The sequence below is a fragment of the Camelus bactrianus genome, chromosome 4 (genome assembly GCF_048773025.1).
Source record: "Camelus bactrianus isolate YW-2024 breed Bactrian camel chromosome 4, ASM4877302v1, whole genome shotgun sequence".
NCBI lineage: Eukaryota > Metazoa > Chordata > Mammalia > Artiodactyla > Camelidae > Camelus > Camelus bactrianus.
The window spans coordinates 13,650,660-13,676,731 of record NC_133542.1 but is presented as its reverse complement, the minus strand read 5'-3'; the positions used below and the strand labels follow the sequence as shown (position 1 = coordinate 13,676,731).

The 26,072-nt window shown below is 42.6% G+C and overlaps 3 protein-coding genes across 16 annotated transcripts in view; 1 reads left to right on the top strand and 2 right to left on the bottom strand.

The window, feature by feature from the left end:
• Positions 1-11,003, top strand: part of TEK (TEK receptor tyrosine kinase) — a 90,456-nt gene extending 79,453 nt beyond the window's left edge. For all 3 annotated transcript variants that reach the window (XM_045518754.2, XM_010957893.3, XM_074361477.1), the window contains exons 17-23: positions 521-711; positions 1,233-1,346; positions 5,656-5,726; positions 6,621-6,661; positions 7,467-7,563; positions 9,072-9,171; positions 10,006-11,003. In XM_045518754.2, coding sequence (XP_045374710.1) covers positions 521-711; positions 1,233-1,346; positions 5,656-5,726; positions 6,621-6,661; positions 7,467-7,563; positions 9,072-9,171; positions 10,006-10,080 — 689 coding nt within the window. In that variant the 3' untranslated portion in view covers positions 10,081-11,003. The remainder of the gene's footprint in view (positions 1-520; positions 712-1,232; positions 1,347-5,655; positions 5,727-6,620; positions 6,662-7,466; positions 7,564-9,071; positions 9,172-10,005) is intronic.
• LOC123617686 (putative exonuclease GOR) overlaps positions 1-23,780 on the bottom strand; it is an 80,606-nt gene extending 56,826 nt beyond the window's left edge. For 4 of the 12 annotated variants that reach the window (XR_012506321.1, XR_006725866.2, XR_006725867.2 and 1 more), the window contains exons 1-6: positions 23,636-23,780; positions 20,937-21,010; positions 20,640-20,747; positions 19,081-19,196; positions 16,770-16,904; positions 11,287-11,450 (exon numbers count right to left, since the gene is read on the bottom strand). Coding sequence is in view for 2 of the 12 variants with exons in the window: in XM_045518763.2 (XP_045374719.2) it covers positions 11,429-11,450; positions 16,770-16,904; positions 19,081-19,196; positions 20,640-20,747; positions 20,937-21,010; positions 23,636-23,777 (597 nt within the window). In the remaining 10 variants the exon portion in view is untranslated. Of the gene's footprint in view, positions 1-632; positions 760-10,535; positions 11,451-12,029; positions 12,096-13,629; positions 14,552-16,765; positions 16,905-19,080; positions 19,197-20,639; positions 20,748-20,936; positions 21,011-23,107; positions 23,169-23,387; positions 23,535-23,635 lie in introns of those variants that run through there. The other 8 variants (XR_012506324.1, XR_012506323.1, XR_012506322.1 and 5 more) reach the window with 7 other exon arrangements.
• A 494-nt stretch (positions 23,781-24,274) lies between these two features.
• The window catches only part of EQTN (equatorin), a 35,461-nt gene continuing 33,663 nt past the window's right edge, over positions 24,275-26,072 (bottom strand). The window contains exons 8-9 of the mRNA XM_010957894.3: positions 25,681-25,830; positions 24,275-24,444 (exon numbers count right to left, since the gene is read on the bottom strand). Coding sequence (XP_010956196.1) covers positions 24,275-24,444; positions 25,681-25,830 — 320 coding nt within the window. The remainder of the gene's footprint in view (positions 24,445-25,680; positions 25,831-26,072) is intronic.

Sequence of the window (26,072 nt, the reverse complement as noted above, 5' to 3'; positions counted from 1 at the left end):
GACACTAAACGCTGCTGACCAACGACCTAACCAACCATATGGTGACTTGAGCACGGATTTTAGGGAGGAGCAGAAGGCAGGAGAGAGAGAAAGTTAGCTGCTGTGGGCCCTTCTGCTATATATGTTTCATCATTGTCTTTTGATTTTTTAAAAAAATACCAAGAAAAGCTAGATGCAGACTGGAATAAAGATGATGTGGACTAGCTTTTTGATTTCCTCTGGAAGCAGATGCTTTGATTTCATCCTACTCTTGTTATGGCGTAGGTGAATGCGCTCGGGAAGTTCTCGATGTTAGTCCACATTTGGTAGGAGTGCAGGCATGGTGCCCTTTAAGTATTGCAGGAGGATGTCAAGTGTCTTCCTCCTGTCCCCAGCATTACCAAGGCTGGTTGCACTAGATGTGTTACTTTTAGATAAGACGGAGTTTTATGAGCAATTCTTGAGGACCATAGAACGTTTCAGAAATTTCCCAGTAGTCTAGGGCAACTGAAAAGGTGGTGCCCTCTCCCTTGCCCCACAGGCTACCTGTACCTGGCCATCGAGTATGCCCCGCACGGAAACCTCCTGGACTTCCTGCGCAAGAGCCGAGTGCTGGAGACTGACCCAGCGTTCGCCATCGCCAACAGCACCGCCTCCACGCTGTCCTCCCAGCAGCTTCTCCATTTCGCAGCAGATGTGGCCCGGGGTATGGACTACTTGAGCCAAAAACAGGTTTGTTCTGAGGACCTTACCTTGGACATCTTTCCTCGGGAATTCTCTCTAGGATGAGAGTTTAGATAACTGGGTACTTTCTTTTTTTTTTTTCAGTCAACCTCTCTTCCTTCATTCCTTCTTACAATCTCCCCAACTTTAATCTCTTTGTTAATGTTCCATCTATGTATAGTGAAGTTAATGCCCAACACTGACCATACATTTATCTAGTGGATTTCATTCTTTGTATTTGGTGAGGTGCCTTCGCCGATCTGAGCTTCATTTGGCTCCAAATAATGCAAAACCACAAAGGCCTTTTGTGGCAACTGGAAGATTTCATGACCTGGTCGCTCCTCCAAAGACATGTGGTCATTTGGCAGAATCCACTAACTGAACTGGATTCTGGTGACTTTTAAAACCCCTTTTCATATCCTTTCTTCTCTTTTCCCCAAAGTTCTTGCCTCTAGGCTTTGTGCTAACAAAATGAGGTGAAAAAGCAAATACAATGCTAAAAATACATAATGTGTTTTTAAAAATTTCAGTTTATTCACAGGGATCTGGCTGCCAGGAACATTTTAGTTGGTGAAAACTATGTAGCCAAAATAGCCGATTTTGGATTGTCCCGGGGTCAAGAAGTATATGTGAAAAAGACAATGGTAAGTTCAGAACAGATGCTGATAAGATCCCTTCCAGGGCACCCCTCCCTCCACCATGTTGCTTCTCTTAGATTTCCATCATTCTGTGATGCCTGAGGCATCTTACCATTTCCCTGGGTAGGTATCAGGGACCCGGCAAACATCCTTTCTAAATTTTGATTCCTAAAATGACTGGAGGGCCCATGTTTACCAATGAAGAAGGTTCTGTCATGTGGCCAAACAATTGAACGTGAAGACCTAGTGCTGCAGGGACTCGGGTCTGCATCCAGCCCAGACCCCTGGGTGTCTCACTCAGAAACCTCTCCCATGCACAGCTAACAAAGGGGCGGGGGGAGACATACTTTCCAAAAAATCAAGGATATCAGTGAATGAGGTTCCAAAATCAGAAGGATGCTCTAGAGAAAAACTCGTAACTTCTAAAGGCAGAAGATTTTGTAAAATTTCTGCCTTCGGCGAAGGTTCTCTGTTCACTCTTCAAGCCCCAACCCAGTCCACTTTTGCCTGATGCTGCCAAGTCTTCCAAGCAGTAATATTTTGTCTCTAAGTACAAGATCCTGTGAGAACGTCAGCACAGTGTTAGAAGAAGAGAGAAGCTGGACTCATTTTGCTATTGTTGTCCACCCTGGAATCATACAGTCCTGGAAATGCTACATCCCCAGACCTTCGTGCTGTGCTGACAACATGCCACCTCCCTGTGCTTTCCCTGAGCAGGTGGGCAAGGCAGGGCCTCGAGGTGGCACACCCTGTAGTCTTGGCACCTGTTGCAGAGGTCCACTCCACTGGCCTTAGCTAGACGGGATAAACACTACCTGGGCTCAACTTTCCTGGGGTGCCTCCAGTTCTCCTAAGATATGAAGGGTCCTGTTACTTTTATGGGGACCAAATTGCCTCCTAGCAAGGCTCAGTTTTCTGGATTTATCCTCAAACTCAGGTTGCCTCTCCCTTTAATATATTTATTTACTGACAAGATAACACAGAAACAAAATTCAAGAATGTTTTGAAAAGGAAATGACCCACAGTTTACTCGCTTGACACTACTTAGTTATTTTTTACTTACTACCTTCCGTAAGCATACACACTGTTACATAGTTATAATCACAGTGAACTTAACCATTTTGGGACTTTCCACTCCCTTTTTTGATAGGGGTTTGAAGTGGGTCTCCTTTGGTTCTTAGAGACCACCGTGCTGCCTGGACTTGGATACTTACAATCGTAACACTCTTGGAAGCCCATAGGTGCCTCTGAGGGCTGCTTTCTAGGCCATACATTTTTTTCCCATAAGCTTTTAAGATTTTCCCTGCTCATAGAAGACTTCTCTGGGAAGGAGCTGGGCTGGTCTTAAAGAAGCAGGACCCACTGCTCAACCATCTACTCCAGCTCTCCCCACTCCTCCTGGGCTACCAGGAATCTCTTATCTCCATCACAAAATCCCTCTCCTTCCTTCACTCTGATGTTTGGGGGATGTGGTGCCCCAGATGAGGGGGAGGAGAAATTAACACAGCTTAGCCCCATGATCCACACATTTTATTTGGATGCTTTTCTTGGTTCCCCAAGGCTAAGTTTGGATTGTTTGGCATTTCTTAAAGGGCAGGGATTTCTGTATCTTGGGGAGCTTAGGAAGAATGCTTAGAGGGGCAGAGCACTGGTTGGGGCTCAAGTCTACCTCCCTGTGGAAGGTTAAAGTGTTCAGTGGCAGCATGGGTTCTGGGGAGGAAAGGAACAGGGTGAGGGCAGGGGAAGAAAAGAAGGAATGGGAGAGAAGCAAGCTCCCTGCAAGATGGGTGCAGTGTGGCAAGACACCACCAGAGGGCAGAGTGGCTACCCTCTGTGGCCTATTTAAATCAGAGATTTTCATCTCTCATGGTGCCTCAGAATCATCTGGAGAACTTTAAAAAAAAAATACAAATGCTGCTTAGATAATCTAATTCAATTATTCTTGGGAGGGGCTCCTGTAGCAGGTTTTTTTGTTTGTTTGTTTTTCAAGTCCCCCAGGCGATTCTAACTCAATGTGTTGCAAACAAATGTACTTAAGCGATTTGGGGTTTTTAGCAACATCCAGTCGTGTATCCATGGCTTATTACTACAATGTTTCAACTACAATGTTGTGCTAGGTTTTGGGATAATACAATTCAGACACAGTCTTCTCCTGCAAAGAGCTCACAGACACATAATGAACAGTTGTAAGGGTCAAAAAGGGCTGAGAGTGAAGAAAGTACAGGCGCCATGGGAACGCACAGGAAGCACACTGAACATACAGGAAATGTTAAGTGGATATTGGAGATGTGAGAATGCAGTGGATGAGCTGGTAGATGCTGTATGTATAAAAAATGAGAGGCAAAAGGCAGCATGGAACCTTTGGGGATTAAGTAATTCAATACAGTTGGAGTGTGATGCAGAAAAGAGGGAGAATAAAAATTCAAGGTTGGAGGAGGAGGTGGAGATAAGGTCTTCGAGAGCTTTGGATGCCAGCTAAGCATTTGGGGACTCAGGTAAGGATTTGGGATCTTGTGGACAATACGGCTATTAAAGAATTTTAAGGAAAGGAGCTACATGGTTGGGTTTGCCATTTAGACTGACTGTTCTGATGGTAGCGAGTGAACAGGTGATTAGGGAGGGAAACTAAGAGGCAGGAGATCGGGGAGAAGTGGTTAACATTAGGCGGGAGGTGATGGTGGCCTGAGCCAAGGTGATAGCGATAGGGACAGACACAAGTGGGTAGAGCCACTAGAGGTCAAATAAGAAAACAATGAAAAAGTGCACATAGAAATCAGGAATTAGGAGGTGTGAGGTCAGAAGCCAGTGGGATGGAAGTAAATGAGAGCAAAGCCAAAACAGAAAATGTAGAAACTCTTTCCATTCGTTAGCCATGAAGGAGAAGAGAGAATAATGGGTGGGACATGGGGGTGCGGTGGAGAGAGAGAGAAGGGGGCGGGGCATGGACGTCGAGGAGAACAGTGAAAGTGGAGGTGTGAGGAAGGATGCTTTTATGCTTGAACCTTCAAGTACAGGACAACCATTTAGGATTTATGGTCAGAAAGAGCTTCAAAATACTGCCAATTAGCAAAGAATTGGGAGAAAATTGCATGTTCGGGAATACTCCTTGGGACATGGGCCAGGGCTGGTCTCATGGAAGGTGGTCTGGGATTGTCTGCTCTGGTTTTGAGGGGGACTGAGAAAGGTCCTCTCAATACTCCTGATTTTGCCTCCACCCACTGGCTAATGTTAAGAGTCTGGACAGATCCCTGGGAGGGAGGGGTCCCTCTCTCAGTCGGGTTCATATATTCCTGGGGTGGGTTGGAGAGGAAGGGAGCCCAAATTCGAACAGAATTTGAGGAAACTAAGACTAGAACTCAGAAGTCAAACTTCACATTGTCCACTCCACATCTAATTTTTCCCAGCCTAGACTCAATAAGCCAAGAAATGCAGACTCCCTGGAGGGAGTCAGGTACTGGCACCCAGAGGGTGGGTCAGGGGCTCTCCTCGTCTCCAAATCCAGTGTAAGTGGCATAGGGTAGAGGCATTAACTCCTCTACTCATATAGCTGCACCCTCTTCCCTCTGGCCTGAAATGCTCTTTTCTCCCCTATCCTTCAGAGGGCACTCACCCATCTTAGAGAACCCAGTTCCTATGTCCCCTGCTCCGGGAAATCTGCCACCAACTCCTCCAGCCACACTTGGTCTCCTCACACCAACTTAGCCTTTTCCACACTCCAGTTTAATTTTCAGTTTCTCTGCCTGTCTCTCCTTTCAAACCTCTGAGTGCCTCTGAGAGCCACAAAGTGAATAAATGAACGATTACCGAATGGACACCCACAATGACACACACACGTGAACACATATCATTATTTTTCTTTTTTTATTGCAGTATAGTTGATTTACCAGTTGTGTTAGTTTCTGGTGTACAACAAAGTGATTCAGTTACACATATAAATGTTCTTTTTCACATTCTTTATCATTATAGGTTATTGCAAGATATTGAATATAGTTCCCTGTGCTATACAGTAGGACCTTATTGTTTATCTATTTTATATGTAGTAATGTGTGTCTGCAAATCCCAAATTCCTAATTTATCCCTCCTCCAGCGCAGTATTATTTTTCTTTATATTAAACTGTTGTAGGGACCCCTTGAGGTGAGTGGGACTTACACTATTTGTAGATCTTTGAATTTGAAAGCACACTTGTGGGTAGGACACGCACAAATGCCATCCCTTCTGTGCGTGGACCCTCCTGTGGACTGGACGTGGGCCAGCTGCGAGCCTTGGGAGGGGGCCCTGTCCCACCTAAGAGACATCTCACTTTGTTCTCTCCAGGGAAGGCTCCCCGTGCGCTGGATGGCGATCGAGTCACTAAATTACAGCGTGTACACAACCAACAGTGACGTGTAAGTAAGCCTCTCATGGCTGAGGGATTTTTTTTTTCTCAGAAAAATAGACATTGGACCGAGGTTTTAAAGAGAAGCAGGAATATTATATCCCTCTGCAGAGCTAAGCTAATCCACAAGCCCAGGAGAGACTGCAGGTGGTGACCCCTTCATCCCCAGGGGAGCAAGGTGGGTACTGGCCCTCCCGTGGCTCCACTTCCAGACTGACCTCAGCACACAGGACCTCAGTCACAGAAGGTGGCCCCGAACAGCTGCTGGGGGTCACAGGTGGCAGGGACAGAAGGCAGACCAGACAGTGGGGACCATCTCTGCTTGCAGCCTGGGTGACAAGTCTCAGGTTGGCAGTGGAATGAGGGGTTGGGATGGAGAGGAAAATCTGAGGCCCAGAGAGCTGAGGTGACTCTTCCAGGGGGGTTTGCTTCTACCTGACGGTGGGAGGGAGGGGTCTGGGGACTACAGTGTCGTCTCGGTGTGCCTTTATATATTGTCTCACGTCGTCTCTGCATAACTTTGAGGCAGATGTTGGTGTCCTAACTTTTGGAAGAATACACTACGAGGCCTCAAGAGTTTCAGTAACTTGTCCCAGGTCACTCGAGTATCAGAGGGCAGAGGTGGGATATGACTCAGATCTATCCAGCTTAGAATCTCATCATAGTCCCACCTCGCAATCTCTCCCTCAAGTGATGGGGGGCTCTGGGGAGCTAACGCTGTTTCCCTGTCGTAATCCTTCTGTTGGCCAAAGAGGAGATAAACACATGCTGTGTGCAGGGCCCTATTCTGGGAAGCAGACATTTAACTTTTCCTTTTCTGACAAAGGGTCCGTCACCCTGGCTTTTGGGGCAGAAAACTGACCAACATGTTTGCTGAGGACTGATTTCTTTTGTCCTTCTGCAGGTGGTCCTATGGAGTGTTACTTTGGGAGATTGTTAGCTTAGGTGAGTATCCATGGTTACCTGCCAGGTAAGACTCCAGGCAAAGGGAATGGGTCCTCCCGGGCTCCTTCACTGTGTCCTTCCACGGGCAGCATTTGTGCACAGTGCCACCAGATGCCACTGGGAAAAAGAACCTTACAGGTTTCTATGTATGAGTGTGTTTATTTCCATGGTTCTCTTTCTGAAAGCCCAGTGTCTAATGTCATACTTAATATTAATAACCTGGTGGCCATGAACTTTATTAGAAGTAGTCTCTGCTCGTGCACTGATGGCAAAGTCATCACACGTTTACTTCTACAACTTGAAAATGGTAAATTATGCTGCTATGAAAAGTCACATTTTCAAAGGTCTTTTATGTAATAGCATATGCATGTCACAAACCATTTCATGTACACTGTAATCTGTTTTATAAATATTACACATTTAAAAAAATTGGAAGGACTGCACAGAAGGGTAAAAAAAGTGTTTTTCTTTTTGCTATTTCCCATTTAACATGTATTGCTTTTATAATAAAAATTGGGACAGTGACTGCAACAAATAAAATAGGAATTGCATAACATAAAGACTTCCAATTAGGGAAAAGAGGCGTCCCATTGGTGCAGCAAACCTGCCGTGTGTAGACAGCCTTGGGAAGAGGACTAGCACAGGAAGTAAGGGGCCTCGGGTGCATCTCTGCACTGAAGGAGCGGCCGCACTGCAGTGCGGTCTGTAGCCTAAGTCCAGCTTCAACGTGCGGTGGGTGCCCATCACCCCTTGACACTCCCCATCTTTCTCCCAGTCTTAGGGTGCACTGTTTTCTGTCTTCCAGGTGGCACCCCTTACTGTGGGATGACGTGTGCGGAACTCTATGAGAAGCTGCCCCAGGGCTACAGACTGGAGAAGCCCCTGAACTGTGACGACGAGGTGTAAGTCGGGCCTCACTGAGGGCCATTTTAGCTTAACCTTCCCTGCCAGTTTCTCAGACTGACTCTAATGGAGGAGTTATCTGATACATACACATAGATGTTTACCTGCATGTACACACACACACACGGAGATCCTAGATAGCCAGAAACAAGGGGGTTCTTGAAACTAAGACTGTTGTGCAATGGACACAGGATGAGAGCTTTCCAGGAGAAATCCAGGAGGAATTTAAGGTAAGATTCTTGGTTGACCCTTACAGTTGAAATGAGACAGGGCAACAAATGCAGGAAAGATCTGCATAAATTCATGAAGTTATCCCTGAATAAATGTATGAAGCTTTAAGACTAACTCTGGGGATAGAGATTTCAGAGCTGGTACATTGAGGAAGATATAGAATTTTCTTTATAAAATCTTGCTCCTGGAAGGATTTTTTTTCCAGGAGTAAGAATTATTCGGAGGGAAAAAATGGTTAACCTCAGTGAGATGGCCATTCCCAGAACTAGCTGATGTACATGCTGCCTACCTGGCAGGATTTAAAGAGTATGAGGCTCTAGGCTGAGCGGATGATTCATAGTCCAAACCGAGCCACTTCTAAGAGTGAAAATGAATGCTATTATATTCCTGGTACAAGATTATAGACCTAGACTATCCTGGGAAAAGCTGGATGTACTTTGAACCATCACTGGACCAAGTTCCTATAATTCCACCTTTTGAGATTCCTTCCCTCAGGAGTGATATTTTCAGCCATTATGAAACTTCTCAGTACAAACTGTTCTAGAATCTCTAACACCCCAGGCCAAGGCTTGAGGGCCTTCTGTGCACAAGAGGTTCCCCCGAGGCATTTGTTCAGCATGTGACATCTTGAGCCCCCCTCCCAGACATGATGCTGCTGTAGGTCTAGGGTGGATCCCAGGAAACCCATCTTACTAATGTAAGTAGTTCTGGCCACAGCTGTCTCAGACCAGTGCTTCCTAGACTATGCTCAGGGAACGTGCAAGATGTCAGTAAGTGACATGAGGGGAAAGGTCCGTGGCCAGTTATGTTTGGGAAGCTTCCATGTTAAATCTGGTTTAAAAGGTTTTTTGTTTGTTTTTAATGGAATGACTTCTGGAGATTTTTATTGTACCAGTGCCTAAGCGGGAGATGCATTAGGTACAATTTGCAAACTTGAGTATGGAACCATTCTTTTTAAATGAAACACTTAAATTTTGAGAGGTGGGGTAGTCTGAGGGCTATGCTGTCCTAGACCCAAAACTCACTTCCTTTCAGATGATCAGAAGAGCCGAGACCACGATCCTGTGGGAATGGTACCCACCATAGGTGCTGGAGCTACTGGGAGAAGGGGACTTGGATGGGGAGGTGGAGGCCTCACAGAAACTTCCTCGGTGCAGTGGTCTTGTCTTCTGCTGGCTGAGTGTTATGACTGTGCGCTGGGTGACTCTCTCCACCCAGCTGTGCCCAGGAGTGAAGCACAGTCATAACTTAACCCTTTCACTCTTTGTTTACAAAGGTATGACCTCATGAGACAGTGCTGGCGGGAGAAGCCTTATGAAAGGCCTTCATTTGCCCAGATATTGGTGTCCTTAAACAGGATGTTAGAAGAACGGAAGGTGAGTACAGAGTTCAAAGCAAAGGTTCTTTCTTTGGAATTCCTCATGTGCCCATTGTGGTTAATATGATAATTGATAAAAGTCAACACATTCTTCTGGGCACCACCCTAGGTTTTATAAGGACATAAAAGATGTGGCCCCCGACTTTAAGGAATCTACAATTTGGTAGTAGGTAAGATTTCTGTATAAGATACAGTCACACATTAGAAAAACATACAGAACTGCTTATTTGAGCTAGAAGGAATCTTAAATCTTGGCAGTCATACACCCTGACCTCTCAGTTTTATAGATGAAGAAACAGACTCAGGGGTGAAGGTGACTTGCCCTGGGACAAACAGCAGGTAAACAGCAGAGCATGGTCTCCAGGTTACTATGGGGAGGGTCAAATTCTGCAAAAATTTCTAGTTGGCTATAGAGATCTGAGGTTCAAAAGATAAATCTAGGTTAGGGAAATAGATTTTGGAAGTCATCACACCTGAGCAATGTGGGTGAGATCACACAAGAGGCGGCAGCAGGTGTGAAGCTGAGAAACAGTCAGGGGCGGGGCTTCGAGGACGTGGCGTATGTCAGGAGGGAACAGTGAGAGAATGAGAAAGAGAAGCCAGGAGACAGGAAAGTGAGAGGAAGCAATCTTACTTGTAGAAGTCCAGGAATGCTTTTCAGGAAGAAAGCTGTCAAATACAACACAGGGATTGAGGACAGAAATATATCCCCCAAGTATCTGTAGTTGAGTTGAAACACGCCAAGGAAATGGGAGTAGGACTGTAACTACCCCCAGCGGAGGCAGGACCAAGGCAAGGCAGCCTGTTTCTCTGAACCACTCTTGTCTTCTAGACCTACGTGAATACCACGCTTTATGAGAAGTTTACCTACGCAGGAATCGACTGTTCTGCTGAAGAAGCAGCCTAGGACAGACCATCTGTACATTCTGTTTCTCCTTCACCAGCATGAGACCCTTGATGTCTTGATGCCAAGTAAGCAAGCCTCCGTCAAGAGGTAGCAGAGAATATGGATGTGTGTATATATTGCCATCTGTCTGGGACTTTCAGCTTAAGAGCCCTATGTGTCAATCTTTAGTACACTCTGACTCTGGTAGGACTGTATATATAGGACTGTTTTGAGTAAGAATGTGCCAGAATCAGAATCCCTGTTTGTGGTTTCATATACAATAATATATTTTTCTAAAAATGTAGACTTTCCAGGTGTGAGTACAGATAGTGTAGTGCGTAACTCCTTATTGTCCTAGACAGTTCTGATATTTACCTGTGTACTGAATGCTGTAAGATGTTGTGCTGTGTAGAAGAAAATAGTGTTAATAAACCTGACCCTGACAGCAGGTGAGAAAAGCATGGGAAATGTGTGAGTTCTAACAGGACATGGATTTAAGCCGCTTAAATGTCCACCAAAGTGAATTTCTTTTCTATCTCTAAATTTTCTCCTTCACTTTCCTGCGGTAATTTGACAACTTTATCTTGTTTCCAGAGCTCACAAGTCAGTCTAGAATGCGAACACTGAAAAACAGACTTAAATCTCACTTCCTAGAAGCCTAAGAACTTTTACAGAAGTATAAATATGTTTGATAAATTCATAGGATTTAGGTTTAGTTTCTCTGATAACATGGATTTGTTTATTAAGAAATTAAAATAGGAAGCTTGGAGTTGTATTTGGGAGACATGTGGTATTTCGCATATCAAATTAACATCTCTACCTGTATTGCACATTGTAAAAAGTCTTAGTTTTGACCCGTTGTGAGTTTACCATTTATATTGATTGTAGGCACATGGTGCACTGAGATCATATATAGTAAGTCAATAAATGTCTTGCCTACCCACTTTCTGTCTGGGAATGCGTCTCATAGGTATTGCCAAGTTTTTTAAAATTAAAGAAAAACACTTTAAATTATCATCCTCTAACTTGTCAGTAATATGTAGTGAGAGTAGTCGATAGATATATTCCACCAGACGTAGCTCAAGCTCACAAGATTAGAAGTGTCTTTCGGAAGTGTTCTACTGTCTAATCTGTTTTCTTGCACCCTGGGTAATGTTCCCATGTGAACTGAGGGCTTAGAACTGGAATCCCTTTAAATTGTGTTGCAATGTTAATGTTTCAACATACCACAGCCAGTGCCATGCTTCCGCCATCTGCTCGACTTTATGCATCAGAAACGGACCAGGAAACTGTCTTTGTCCCAGATGCTCTTTGTTCACAACATACTCGTTGGAGACACAGCAAAACCAGGACTGCTGCCACCATTTCCTTAATCATCAACTAAGTAGACACTAGAATGAAGAGACACCGAAAATAGGTCCATATATGTATGTAACAGTTCCTTTTTGCTTTTTACCCAAATGTTGTGGAAATACTCCTGACAATTCTTGGTTTGCATGTACATGGAACCAAACAAGAACAGGATGATCTGAAAATGCAAATGTCTTCAAATTCTGCCTGTGGCTTTGGAATGCACAATAACGGCTGCTTTTTATATAACAGCTTGACTTTCTTGACTCTAAGATAAATTTACATCATTACGAATTTACTTCACGTAAAGGATAAGACAGATGACTAAGGAAGTACTTGAAGCAAGAACAAGGTATTCAGTGATACTTAAGATTTACTTGTAAATTTAAAATGCCAAGGCAGCCAAGCCGAGGTGAGCTGACTGAGGGCACATCCTCACCATCCACTGTCAGACGGCCACAGATTCACTCCTGGCACAGGGGCCATACGATTGGTTAATCTTAGTATTCAAGAATCATACTTATTCAAAGGTAAGCAGTCAAACTGAATCAAGTCATGTCATCTCCACAGGCCAGTTTTCACATTATCAAAAAGCAATTAAGAAAGAAAGAACTGCTTACAAGAATGACAACCCCAGCACTGGGTATGGAGATACGAATTTAGTGTTAAGATCTCTAGGACACTTCCTTAAAAAAAAAAAAAAAATTGGTGAGTTGTTGATGTGAATCAGCATCAAGTAACAGCACAGCAGCCAGAATAAAGACACGTTATGCAACAGCCAAATAACCACAACTTTTATGTTAACAGAGCACACTGGAAAGTGTACAGTCACTTCCACATATTTTGTGAGGAAAACCTCTACTTCTATGTCTAACGGAAACTGTTACAATCTTGTTAGGTAATGATGTTTTTAACTCCAAGCAGTATAATGGTTCTAGGTATTCAGAGAAAAAGAAATTGAAGTAACCTGAGAAACAACCTTTGTGAAAGTCATGGACCCATGACTTCAACTTTAAAGCACCTTCCACAGTCATCGGCCCACTGCCCACAAAGATGAGTCAAATTCCAAACAGCCTAATGCCTTCCCGCCTCTACCTACCAGTCACAACTTTGAAAATCACTGGGGAAACTGAACCTTTAAAATGTAATAAATAAACCTCAACAGTGCTTTTCCTTCTCCTCTTCTCTTTGAAAGTGTCAAGAAACCTTATGTTATTGTAGAGCAAACTCTACTGCCAGCAGTGGAGGCCGAGAACTCACTGAAGCCATGCAGCAGCTTAAGATATTCTCGATAACTACCCTCCCTACACAGAAACGATATTCTCAAGCAAGTGGTTACTTCTTTCCTTTCAGGTCATCTTTCACCTTCCAGAGGACCAGTTCCATGCAGGTGGCTGCATTTTCACTTGAACTGTGACCTCCAAACAGTATAGAATATAAACTAACATGTTAGACACAGACAAGTCTATCTGCGATGTTACCCACGGGTGGTCTCAAAATGAAGTCTTGAGTTTTAACAAAATCAGCACCAGCCACTTAAGATATTATTTCACACCTAGAACAACCCCTCTGGGTTGCTTTAGAAAGGTTTCACATAAATCTAGAGGCACAAACATCTCCCTTTCCCTATGTAGCCGGTCCTCAGTCACATGGTCACTACGTTGCTATGATTGGGCAGAACATCAGTACCTTCTCCAGGTGCCTCTTTTCCAGGGAGATACCACACAACGTGACAGATCTGACAAGAAGCCAGAAATAAAGGATGCTAGAGAACGCAGTACACCTCGCTAGACAAAGGGAGCCTTAGATACAAGATTACATGCTTTTAAAAAGTAGATGGCATTTACCCAAGATATCAAGCCTACTGTTCTGGTGAAAATAATAAATGATGCCCAAGATTAAGAAAAGTCATACAGTCCGCACTTCTAAAATGGTATGTAACATTCTGTGTTTCTCTCTTTGTGTTATTCTGAGAGAACTGGGGTATTCTATCACTTTTAGAAGATTTTGTTTCACACTGGGTATTTTTTGTTGTTCGGTGAAATATTTTTACGTCCCTGGTTCAAGATTGGTTTCAAGAGAACACGTTACAAATTTTACAATAGAATTTTGTGGGAATTTAAGATATGAATATTTTGACCACAGCAGATAAAGTCAATTAAAGATCCTTTGCAAGATGATGTTGGTTAGTGTGTAACAGAGACTGAAACGAGAGAGACCTAAGGTAAAATATGTATTTTGCACAGTAAATGACGTGATCAGAGAAGCATCTGTAGAAACAGTAGAATCATAACATAATTTTAACATGCTCAAAATTAACTTTCTTTTCTATCTTGTGCAAAAGAGGGGCCGGTATGGGTAAGCATGAATGTAAAGAGTAAGTAACCTCCAGTCCAAGCCAGACACGTATCTCGTGCATCCGGCAACGTCACTAACAGGGTAGTTGGTGGCTGGACTTGTTGTACTGGAGTAACTTGTTTAATGTTGGGTATTTTTCATCAAAAAACCAAAAAGAGGAAAAGTCCTGGGAGGAAGATACATTAATCTGGTACAGAGCAAGCACATGCATAATGAATCTATTCATTTGAACTGTACATTTTCTAATGCAACCTACACTATTTACCCTGGGTAAGATGACTTGGACTCATTTGATTTTACAATCTCATTAGGTTTCATGAAAATCACATATGCGAAGAGGCACACAGCAAAATTTCTAGTGAAATTAGATCTCCACACCGACCGAAGTTTGATGCATGAATTTAAAGGCCAGGCAACTTGCTGAACAATGATGTCACCATTCTCAGCTTCACTGCTGTTTTGATGCCTGTGGAACATCTCAGACTATACCAGGCAGTGGGCAGGAAATGGTTTTTACTTAGTCAGATGCTTTAGGATTCGCTACCTTGGGAGAGAACCCCCAGGGAAGCATTTCAAACAGTGGACCTTCACCATGAGCCTCCCGATTTATGCACTCAAGTCAGACTTAGGATCCTGCTGTCTGTCAGGAACGAGCAGGCACTTACTGTCCTCCTGAATGACTGGGCAGGGAGTCAGCCACCAGGCTCCTCAGGGATCTTTTGTGAGGCAAGCCTAGCCGATGAGGAAACGTAACTGTCGTGTCTGCAACTGATGTATGAATTAACTGTCAAATGAAAGAGAAAAATGCTTTAGAAGCTCTTGGCACAGAATAAGGATACCGACGGCCGCGACAGTAACTGGAGCAGCAGTAACTCTGCTGCACAAGCAAGTAACACGAGCAGTCACGACAGGCCAGTCACTGAGCACTTCACCTGGATTCTCTCACCACAACTCGCAGGGCAACCTAATGAGGTAGGTATTTTATTGGCCATTTTTATAGCCAAAGAAGCTGAGGTTTTGAGACGTTAAGAAAGTTGGCTAAGCTGAGTTAGTACAGTAGAAAGAAATGAAATTTAAGCAGGCTGACTTCCAGGTCCACTTTCCTACCCAAAGAGCACCACCAGGGGGCAGCGTGAGTTCAGAGAGGTTCCAAAAATTACGGGGGTGAGGGGTGCAGTGGGCAGTGAAGGGTGAGCCAGGTTCCTCCCACCCTGTGACTCAGTGAAGGGGGACACACCTCAGTCCAGCGCAAGTCCCATTTCAGTGGTTTGTCTGTCTCTGGGGAGGGAGCGTGGACGAGGATTAGTCCCATCTAGATCCAAATGCCCTGTGCTTACACATGGAAGAAGGTGAGTCCATTTCCACTGAGGTTTAGCAAAGCAAGAAACACAACAGGGTGGATATGGGGGCGAGGCCTCCCATAACCGAGAGCCTGGGCTGTCAGGTCCCAGTTTGGATTCCTTGTTAGAAGAGCTGTATTTTGAAAAAGCACCGCAGAAGATTCGCCTCAGGACAAGAGTCATTTAAAGACTGAGGAGAAGAGAGGGATTGGAAATTTAATGTCCAGCACCGACTACGCCACGTCCATTAACACTTTACATTCTCACTTAATGAGTCAGCCAGCTCCTAGGCACTGGCTTCTGAGTGTTAAGCAAATAAAATAGTGATGATAGAAATAGAAAAATAGAAAAATCTATGAAAATCTGGACAGACTGATCACAAGGAATAAAGGAATGCGACGATTTGAAGTTTTCTGCTCAGGGAACCAGGTGAAATAGAATGGATCCTATAGGAAAGTCATGGAGGGAGACTGAGTTTGAGGGGTGATGTCTCAGAGGCTGAGGACCTTGTGAAGACCTTTCTTCCAGAAAACTTAGTTCCCCGACTCTCTTCTCCCACACCTGCATGGGGTCTGGGTGGAAGCACATTCTAGTTTTATCTGTCACACACAGAGACAACAGTGCTGTTTGAAACAAATATCTACACTATGAATACCAGCTTAACACAGAAAGAGGCGGACATTCACTTATAAAAATTAAATGGCCTTACTTGTATCCTTGCACTAAAGAGGAACTAGCCCTTCCCTGCAGGAAGGTAAGTCCTATCCTGGAGGCAGCTCAAACATTTAGTAAGGTCCCCAGAGTTCTAGAGCTGTGCCATGCAATGTGGTAGCCACCAACCACAGAGGGCTATTTAAATTTAAATTAACAAAATTAAAAAATCATTTTCTCAGTCACATTAGACACACTTTAAATGCCCAACAGCCACATATGGCTAGTGTCTACCATACTGGATAGTGAAAATATAGAATGGAGTGTTCTGTTGCAAAGCACTGTTCTAGAACAGGGCTGGCCACCAAACTCTTCAAATGCCAAATTGTAACATTTTAGGCTTGCAGGCCAAACTGTCTGTTATAACCCAACAATGCCATTGTAGTGGGAAAGCAGTTATAGAAAATACATACATCAGTGGGTATGGTGGCTCTGATCCAATGAAAATATTTGCAAAAACAGGTGGCTGACATGGGCCAGTGTGTGCTGACTCCTGTTCTAGAACATGGAGCCAAGAACAGATCACTTTAACCTGGTGCCTATAAAGCGGGAGATGTTCAAGTCTCATGCCAAGACAAATAAACATGCCATTTGGTCTGAGCCATTTGACTTAATGTGAGGAAGTATCTCCAAGTACATGACTAAAATAGCCTAGTAGATAAACTTAGTCTTTCCCATCTGAATATTAAAGACAACGATCAAAAACAATGTCAAAATAAAGATTTTGGTTTTATCACAACTGATGATGGACTTTCTGATGTTGACTAGCCAAATTTTAGCTATCTCACACAGCTTCTGGTTTACAACAGGCAAAGTCATCAGCACAGACAGTGATTCTTGTCTCCTTTCTCTTGTCTCAAAGGGCCAATCAAGCATCAGTGACACACAGTGATAATGAGCACCGTATTAACATACAGAATTCTGTAATAGTATAAGCCTCTAACTCTTTACCTTAAGAATGTAGAGACTATGCTCGAAGCTGTGTCCGATTCAGTGCCAGCGCTGAACAGGTTCAATAAGAAGGCCTGCACGTCGAGGACTGAGGTTTCAGTGTTCTGTAAGTCATCTTCAACCACGCCAGAAAACCTACCCCAATAAGACACAATGCACATAAGTAAAGAATGCAGCTCAGTAGATTTTATCAGCTGTAGCTGGAACACATTACTGACTCAATGTGACAAACATTTGCTGAACAGAACACAGATCTTAATGTATGACTGTCAACTACCCCTTTACTAGGTTATAATGATATAACCTAGTAAAATTTATAATTTGGATCAATAAGGTAAGGCTGGGGGTGTGGAGACATTATGACAAGTTCACGAAGTTCCTTCTCGAACTATCATCTCTGCATAATCCGAGTTTTATCAATTACAATTTAGTTAAGTAGTTAAAAACATTTAGTAACATTTTCTGGTAACAGCAACTTTTAATGAGTTTTTATGTATACGACCCATTTTTATGAACTATGAGGGAACTTAGGTTAAAAATGCTTGTTAGCAGAATTCACTATAATTACTCTCAAAATTTATCATTACAACTTTTAATTTGACCACCTTGCTTTATTGTTTTCCAAAATTATGGACATGCACATATATATTGTATATAATGTATAAATATTATAATACTAGAAACTATATACTATAGTATATACAATACATATATGTGTGCCTATCTCCCATTAAGGCAAATCTAAAGATGGGCACAGCAGAAGGAGCCCTGAGCAGAGTGCAGACAACCTGGGTTTGACCTTTGCTATTACTCTGCCATCTACTTCCTGTATTTGATTCTCAACAAGTTACTTAACATTCTGGTCTCAGTCTTCTCATCTGTCAAGTAGGGTTAATTACCAATCTTAACGGTTTATGAAGCCCCAATGAAAATACATGCAGAAAGCTGACTACCCTAGTGGTTTTTCATGAAACACATACTAAATCAATGTTCAGAAACGTGGCCACTGCTGTGCTTTACTGCAGTTTTGGAGGAAAGCAAGAGCCAAAGTATTGCAATAGTATTTTCAACTTCATCTATGTGTTGATGTTATTGTCTCCTGTAAGGCAGCACAGTGGCGCCACCATCTGGCTTAGTTAAGGAACGTGACACATAATCAAACATTTGGATTAAGAAGAAATTATGCATGGAGAACTTGGGGTCATTTTAAAACAGTTTTTAAAGAATGCAATGCATTGACTCCATTTGACTTTCTTTTAAGGTTCAAAGGTTCTTCTATTTTTAATGCAAGCCCTTCAGCTACGATTTTGCTACTATGAATATCAGTAATTACAGTATTTCTGGACTTGTTTCAAAAAGGAGTTAGCCAAGATTCCTAAACAATGTTATTTGTCAATTATACCTCAATAAAGCTGAAAAAAAAAAGAGTAAAATAGATGGGGCTACTAGAATATGGCAAAATGAGTAGAAAAACATTTAGTAACATTTTCTGGTAACAGCAACTTTTAATGAGTTTTTATGTATACGACCCATTTTTATGAACTATGAGGGAACTTAGGTTAAAAATGCTTGTTAGCAGAATTCACTATAATTATTCTCAAAATTTATCATTACAAGTTTTAATTCATTTGACCACCTTGATTTATTGTTTTCCAAAATTATGGACATACACATATATATTGTATATAATATATAAATATTATAATACTAGAAACTATATACTATAATATATACAATACATATATGTGTGTATCAACTTATTTGTTTATATAAGTATATGTAAGTCATTTAAGTACCTTTGGATATTAAAGAAAACTGAAAACATTTTCATTCTAGAATTAGATAAGTGCCTTCTATTTTATATTTAAATAAATATATAAATATATTATGTTATATGGCCTATATGCCTTTAGGAAACCCAATTTAATTGATCGATGATATTATTGTTTCAGATGAGCTTTTTAAAAATTAAAGGCACATCTATACCATCAAAAGTTATCACTGAATTTGGATCAGAAGCATGTCATACTTTAATAAGATAGAATTTGCACTGAACCAGTTTTCTGCACGCCGTATCATAGCTATGTATACCCAGCGACATGTCCACTGGATTACAGAAATTTTTATCTAGCCAGTGTCTGCATAATTTTAGTGAGGTACTCGACAGAATATGAATATTTTTGAATAAATGAATTACAGAAACTAGTGTAACTCATGCTCTTGACTCCAATAAAAGTACCTAGGCTAAAACTCAAACTACAAGTTGAATGTTCTGCAGTCTCAAAAGCAGATCCCTTTGTATAACGCATACCTAGTGTTATAGTTAATGACTTCCTCATCTGGTTTCACAAAGGTGTCATAGACCACCTGGAGGCTGGGGTCAACCACTGTCACTCGAGTAAGTTCCAAACCTTTGGCTGTATAGCACTATAAAGACAGGTATCAAATTTATATATCATAGCAAACATTTGCTTTTAACATCTTGGACATCTTAAAGGAGTATTTCTATCTAGAATATATAATTTAATCCTATCATTCAGTTTTGCTAACAGAAGCCAGTCAGTGGAACTGACAGTCATGTAAAAGATGTTCCAAGCTTCAATTTCTCCTTAATGTTACTACTATTTCTGCTAATAAAGTAATTTCATTTTCTTGGTGTTGGCTTTACAATTGTTTCCATTAGAGACCTGTGCTATCCAACAGAACCTTCTGTCAGGATGAAATGTTCTATTTCTATCCTGTCTAATATGGTACCACTAGCCACATGTGGCTATTGAGTATTTGAAATATGGCTAGTATGAATGAGGAACTGAATTTTAAACTTAATTTTATTTTTACTGAGGTTATCACTGATTTAGAGCATGTAAGCTTCATGTGTACAACATTGTATTTTGACTTCTACATACACTATAGCATGCTTCATCACCAAAAATTTAGTTTCCATCCATCACCGTACAGTTGACTTCTGTTACCCATTTTGCCCTCCAGTAACCACCACTCTGTTCTCTTTATCACCGTGTTTGTTTGCTAGTAGATACCATATGCTGTTATAAACCTTGCTGAATGAAAAAAACACATACTATAGTTACATAAACATGGCTCCATAGACGACAAAACGGCAATGATACCTGATTTCTAAGCCAGAGGCAGCTTTCACTGTTTACAAGTAAAGATCTAAACTTGAAGACTGAGCACTTCCCTTCTATATTTATAATAATTAAACTCCACAAATCTGGTTTCCAAATACACCAGAGAATATTTAATGTTTTGTCAAAGATGACTGTTCACATGATGTGTGACATATACAGAGCACTTTTCCACATATTAGTGTATCTGATTCTTATCACGACTGTGGAGTTATTATCAACCCTGTAATTTACAGCTTAGAGCATCCAGGAGACTTGCCTGGTAAGCACTGGAGCTTCCCAGGTCTCATGACTCCAAGTTCTGTTTTTCCCCTACAATCAATTAGTATTGATTCTCACATGAAAGATAACCCCCTACGAATACTTCACTGTCTCTATAAACAATAGCTTTTAAAAACTTATTAAAGCTTTTATGCTGATTTGGGGGATAACAGTAGTATTCATAACATTTTCCACCCATATAACGTCAGCAATTTGATGAGCAGGATAACCACTGGTTATATATAAAGAAAAATTAATAGGTAATAAAAAGAGGACCAGTGGACCAATTCCTGGCTCCATCACTAAACGTAAGAACTCCATCAGTCACTTAACTCTTTTCACCTTCAGGTGCTTCATCTGAAAATGTGTGAACGACACTGCAGAGCTATGCGTGATTGAGAGAGAAAGTCTGGGGATGTTCCCTACACATGTATAAATAAGGTAAAATATACAGCCAACGTACCACCTCGCAATTCACAGCAAATATGCTGTGATTCCCATCAGAGGGTGGAAACTTAACAAAAGTCTTCACAAAGCCCTCTAGGTTTTCTCTTTGGTCACGAACATGAAGCTGAAACAAATATCGTCAAATAAGTTACTGTATGTTTTTGCAAGAGCAATTAAGCTCATAAAAATTTCATCAACTGAAAATTAAGTGTATTAATTATATCAAGTGCTTATTGATCCCCAAGCCAAGTTCTGTGCTGGACGCAACAACTCTGGCTCTGAAACAAGCAGCATTCTGGGTGACCAGCCTTACCTTGGCGACCTGACACCCGGGTAACCCAAGGACACCTTCGCAACAGCTGTACCGTGTTTCTAAGCCACCACGGACTGCAAACCACACAGAAAATTAAAAATCACAAGCAAGCTTGACAAGACAGAGTAACTGACTCCCAGAGCATCATACCCTCAAAGACCTTTAAGGCTGTACCATGCAAGTGATCTGATGTAAAGTCAAAAACAGCATAGCTGCTGTTCTAGATATTTCATAACAAACAGGAAAAACCCGACTCCCAGAAGCAGAGTTCTCAGAGCTTACACTCCGAAGGTGACTTTTAATTGCCAATGTCCTTAATGCCTTTCTCCCTTACCTCCCTGATCATTTGTCCTGGTCCCTCAGCTCCCCTCCTGGTGTCACTTCTTCATCCTGCTTTAACCCTACCTCAACCATTGTCTCAAAAGCTTCTCCTGCTCCCAGACCTGGTCTCTGTGCTGGAGCCTCTGGATGACTGGCTCCAACCACCACCTTCTCCCTTCCTGGATCTGAGTTGTTGATCTGACACAAGACACATCACAGAGTTCCGTCTACCGAGACCACAGCATAGATGTGGTCTCCAACCTTGGCTGGACCTCCAAAATCCCGACACCCTCCTCTTCCACTTCCTTGGCCAGACGCTTTGCACATCTTCATGGCAGTCATCCCATGCCTTCTCCCCCCACCCCCATCTTTTTTTTCAATCTCACTTGCACCTGCCATCTCATCTGCACCTCATCCGTCCCAAGCCCTTCTTCCCTCTGGCCCCAGGTGACCTTCTCCCAACCGTTCCCTATAAATCCCTCTGCCTATAGGGGTTTCTGCACCAGTTTTTCTAGAAAATGTGGTCAGATTAATCTTCCTCAAGCACATTTTCATTATATCACTTTCCTCAAATGCTTCACTTGTGGTTACTAACCAAGTACAAATTTCTCAGGCTGGCGCTGAAGGGTCCCACTTAACCAACCTTCTAGTAACTCATCCTCCCTCAACATCTCGTATCTTACCTTCTCCTGTGATGAAAAAGGGAGGCAGAGAACCAGTATTATCAGAGCATCTGCTATAAGCCAGGAATTGGACACATCAGCTCACTAAATTGCCACACAAAGCTCATTCTATGAATGTGGAAACAAAAGCTCAGACAGCTTAAGAAACTTGTTCAAGGTCTCAGAGAAAGGAACTGGTGAGACAGCCCAGAATCTCAGGTCTGCTGGCTCCAAAGTCACGTTCTGTTCGTCATGCTGTGTGGTCTACCTACTCCACACCGGGATCAGTCTGCTACTCTCATTCTTCTTCAGTGTCTTCCTCTTTTTCTTCTCTTTTCAAATTCACACCCCTCCCACCCTCTACAACGAAGCCCTCCATGCTTTAAACACTCAGGTAAAACCTGTCTGATTTACTTTACTGCATTATTTGTTCATGAATTTATCCTGTAATTTCATTGTATCCACTGTTCCTCTTAGTTCCTCTGCCCTGCTTTATTATCTTCATAGCATTTATTACAGTATCGTTCTATTGATGTCTGTATCTACATACCTAATTCATGTGCTCCCCGACCTAATCCAACAGACATTGACAGCATTTATGTGTTAGGTACCCTGCTAAGGGCTGGGCAGACAGCAGGGAGCAAAAAAGATGGACAGTCCCTCCAAAAGCTCACCGTCTTTTGGAGATGACAGATAAATGACTACATCATTACAAAGGCAGTGATGGGGCACTGCGGTGGAAGAGGGAGGACATATTTTAGAGAGTGTAGTTGGGAAAGAACCCTGCAGGGGTCACATTTAAGCACAGACCTCAAGGATGAGAAAGAACAGCCATGTGAAAAGGAGAGGGGACAGGAGGGAAGAAGACTCCAGAAAGGTGGCCAGTGTGGTATGAAGGTAACTACAGTAAGGGGTACAAGATAGGGGGGCAGAGCCCAGATTTGGCAGGATTGACAAAGCAGGGGAGTGATGTAAACAAAACTGATTTAAAAATTATTCTTAGGTGAGAAACAGACAGGGGAGGGGCACAGGCAGAGAGAGGAAAGGAGGCAGCGGGGAGCGAGCCACGGAGGGCGCTGCAGTAGGTCAGGGCAGAGACGAGGGTGGTGCGGCCCCGGTGGGGGCAAGACAGGTGGGGAAGACCAGGTTCTGGAGACATTCTTGAAGTAGAACAAATGGGACAAGTACCTGCTGAGCTGAAAGGGGCACCAAAGGGAGATGACGATGATGATGACGCCGCCCAGGTTTTCTGGTTTGAGTAGCAAAAAAAACAAAAAACACCATGTGCGTGACCGCAGGGAATGTAGTGTGCTGGAGAAACCCCGGGGGCTGGCGGGGCAAGGACTCGAGCATTTCTCTTCACTCACACGAGGCGGGGGGTGGTGGGGATGGGGCAAGGAACGGAAGCTGTCAGCAAACAAATTATTGTAATACTGGCCTGCGGAAAGCAGGTGTGATCAGGAGGTACCTGACTGACTTGCGGTCACAAAAAGGCAGAAGAGTTGTCACAACCAGACAGGTCTGGGGCCAGCGAGCTCCAAAGTTAACAAGTGATGGTCCCAGCCAAGTAGGTATTTGTAACTCACCGCTGAATCGACAGTTTCTCTTTACTGAACTGTATTTAACAAATACACTGAACTGAGTAATTTATTCCACTTTTCTCTCAATTTGGCACTGGCTGGTCACATAAATGAAACCGAACCACCAAATACTTGCCTTTATGACTGAACGCTTGGCCAGAGTGGTAGTGATGCTCTTCCACCCCGCTGTGCTTGCCCGCAGGAGTCACGCCATAGATTTTCCTACATCGACAGTAGATCTTCTTAGAAGCTAAAACAAAATAAGAAGAATTATTCATGAACAGATGGGAGGTGGCGGGACAAGGACCAGAATGCAGGGACTTGCCTTTGCTGTCTCAATCCTGTCGTGAGCACATACCCAGTGTGATCACAAAGGAACAGCATTTTTCAAAGGAGTCCTTGCAGGTGAGTTGCTTCTGGCATCAGGGCTGCATTCTCCTGCCTGCCTCCAGAGTCAGCCCAGGGCCAGGCAACTGTGGTTTAAGCACCACAATCTGACTGTCGCTAACTTGATTAGTCAATGACTCCAGTACATGCTATCTCCTGAATTAGGACCATTGCTTCCTTTTAGCCATAAAGTGATCTGTTTATTAAGTCATTGAGAGGCTATCTGGGCTTTTCACTAGACCCATTTATGAATATTTGTTTTTTTAATTAATAACCCTCAGGCTGGGTCTGATAATGATGAAAGCAACTCTTATCTGAGTATCTGTTATGAGATCAGGAGGCAGGCACCATGCCAAGCACTTCATAGGCACTATTTTAACTGATTCTCCTAACAACCTGATAGGGCAACCACCATTATCTCATTGTTTGAAATGAGGAAACAAAATGTGAGGCTGGAAGCGTTAAATGACTCATCCAGCATCCAAACCAGACTTCTCTGACTTTCTCCTTCAGAGCCCGTGTTCTTGACTGCTAAATTTTCCACCTTCCAATGAGAGGCTGTAAAAAGAAAAAAAAACAAAAGAGGGGTAAAACGAATGGTAAAAATAATCCTGAGAGAGAAGTTCTAAAGATGCAAAAGATGAAGATAAGCATCTTCTCGTCACTGAAAAGTATTTTCGTAACTGTATTTCAAACTGATGGACCTGAGATTTGACACAGTTGTGATGTTAAATATTCTCTTTTTGGGGGGAAGTGGGGATAATATCTTAACTATGCCCAGCATGTGGAGAAAATGCAAAATAAAAAGACTAATTCTAAGTCTTTGCGTAAGAATCCCTAATGAAAGGGTATGGAGTATAGAGAACAGGGCACTGCCTATGTATGTAACGGTGGTAAGAGCAGGAGCACACAAGTCACACTCCTTGGGTTCAAATCCCGGTTCTACCACTTATTTTCTGAGTGACCTTTGATAAATTATTTGACCTCTCTGAGCTTTAGTTTCCTCATTTGTGTAAATAGAGGTGTAACAGAAGAACCAACCCGACTTCATATTCGATCTGTTCCTTTAGCTCTAACCCTGTGCTCTGCTTCCAGGGCTTAGTCATGCTGGTTCTGCACCTTTTGTAAAATAATGTTGCCTCTAGCCTGAAATACACAGGATAGCCCATTCTCAAGGCTCTAACTTTAAGGGTATAACACTTTTCCACTCATATAGAGATTTAAAAAAAAAAGTTGCAGAACAGAGAATAACATTTGCCTGGTTGGAGGCTTACAGGAACATCGTGACCTGACCTACATGGACAGCTGCCAGAACAAAGGATTCTGACACCAAGAAGTTTGCAACAATCAACCACACCTCCCACCACCGCCCTTTTAAAAGGAGCCTGAATTCTGACTTGGGGAAGATGGCTCGCCGGGGCATTATTCTGCCATCTTCTCAGTCAGCTGGCTCTCCAAATAAAGTCGGTATTCTTTGCCCCAACACCTCTTCTCCCGATTTACTGGCCCATCATGTAGAAAGGAGAACGAGTTTGGACTTCGTGACAGACTCAGTTAACAGTACTTACCTGCTAAGAAGAGTTAATAAAATGGATTATGTAAATAAAGCACTCAAGATACTGGGAATAAAATGAAAGGGAAACCAAATGAAATGCAGCAATGCTTTTACCTGCAGTATAATTAATTACACTGGCCACAAATCTTGTTTCCATTAAAAAAATATCACAACACTGGGCCCTCTAGGGTTCCAGTCTTAGTGTGTAGAAAGGATAATTTTTGGTCCCATATACTTACCATCATTTACAAGAGTTCCTGTCATGCCTGGGTTTAAAAGAACACTTCCTGGTTTGTCAGGGTTGGGTTGGGGGTAGTTATTTTCATGTAACTGTTCTTCCGTTAGAAGGTAGTCTTTAAGATGTCTGTAGAGAATAATTCCTGTGAGCACTGAAAAAGAAAGAAGAAAGAAGAAAAAGAAAAAGCTGTTCAATAAAATTTAAATCACATTTTTTTTCTTTTTTAAGTAGTGGTAAGGTTTAGAGTCTACCAGCCCTTTTAGGTACAAAATGCTAGGATTCTGATTAACATTAAGTAAGGCCATAGCCTAAAAGAATCCAAGGCTTCATATCCTTCAACAGCAATAAAGACAAATCAATATTATTCCCTGGACCACTCAATGTCCTACGCTT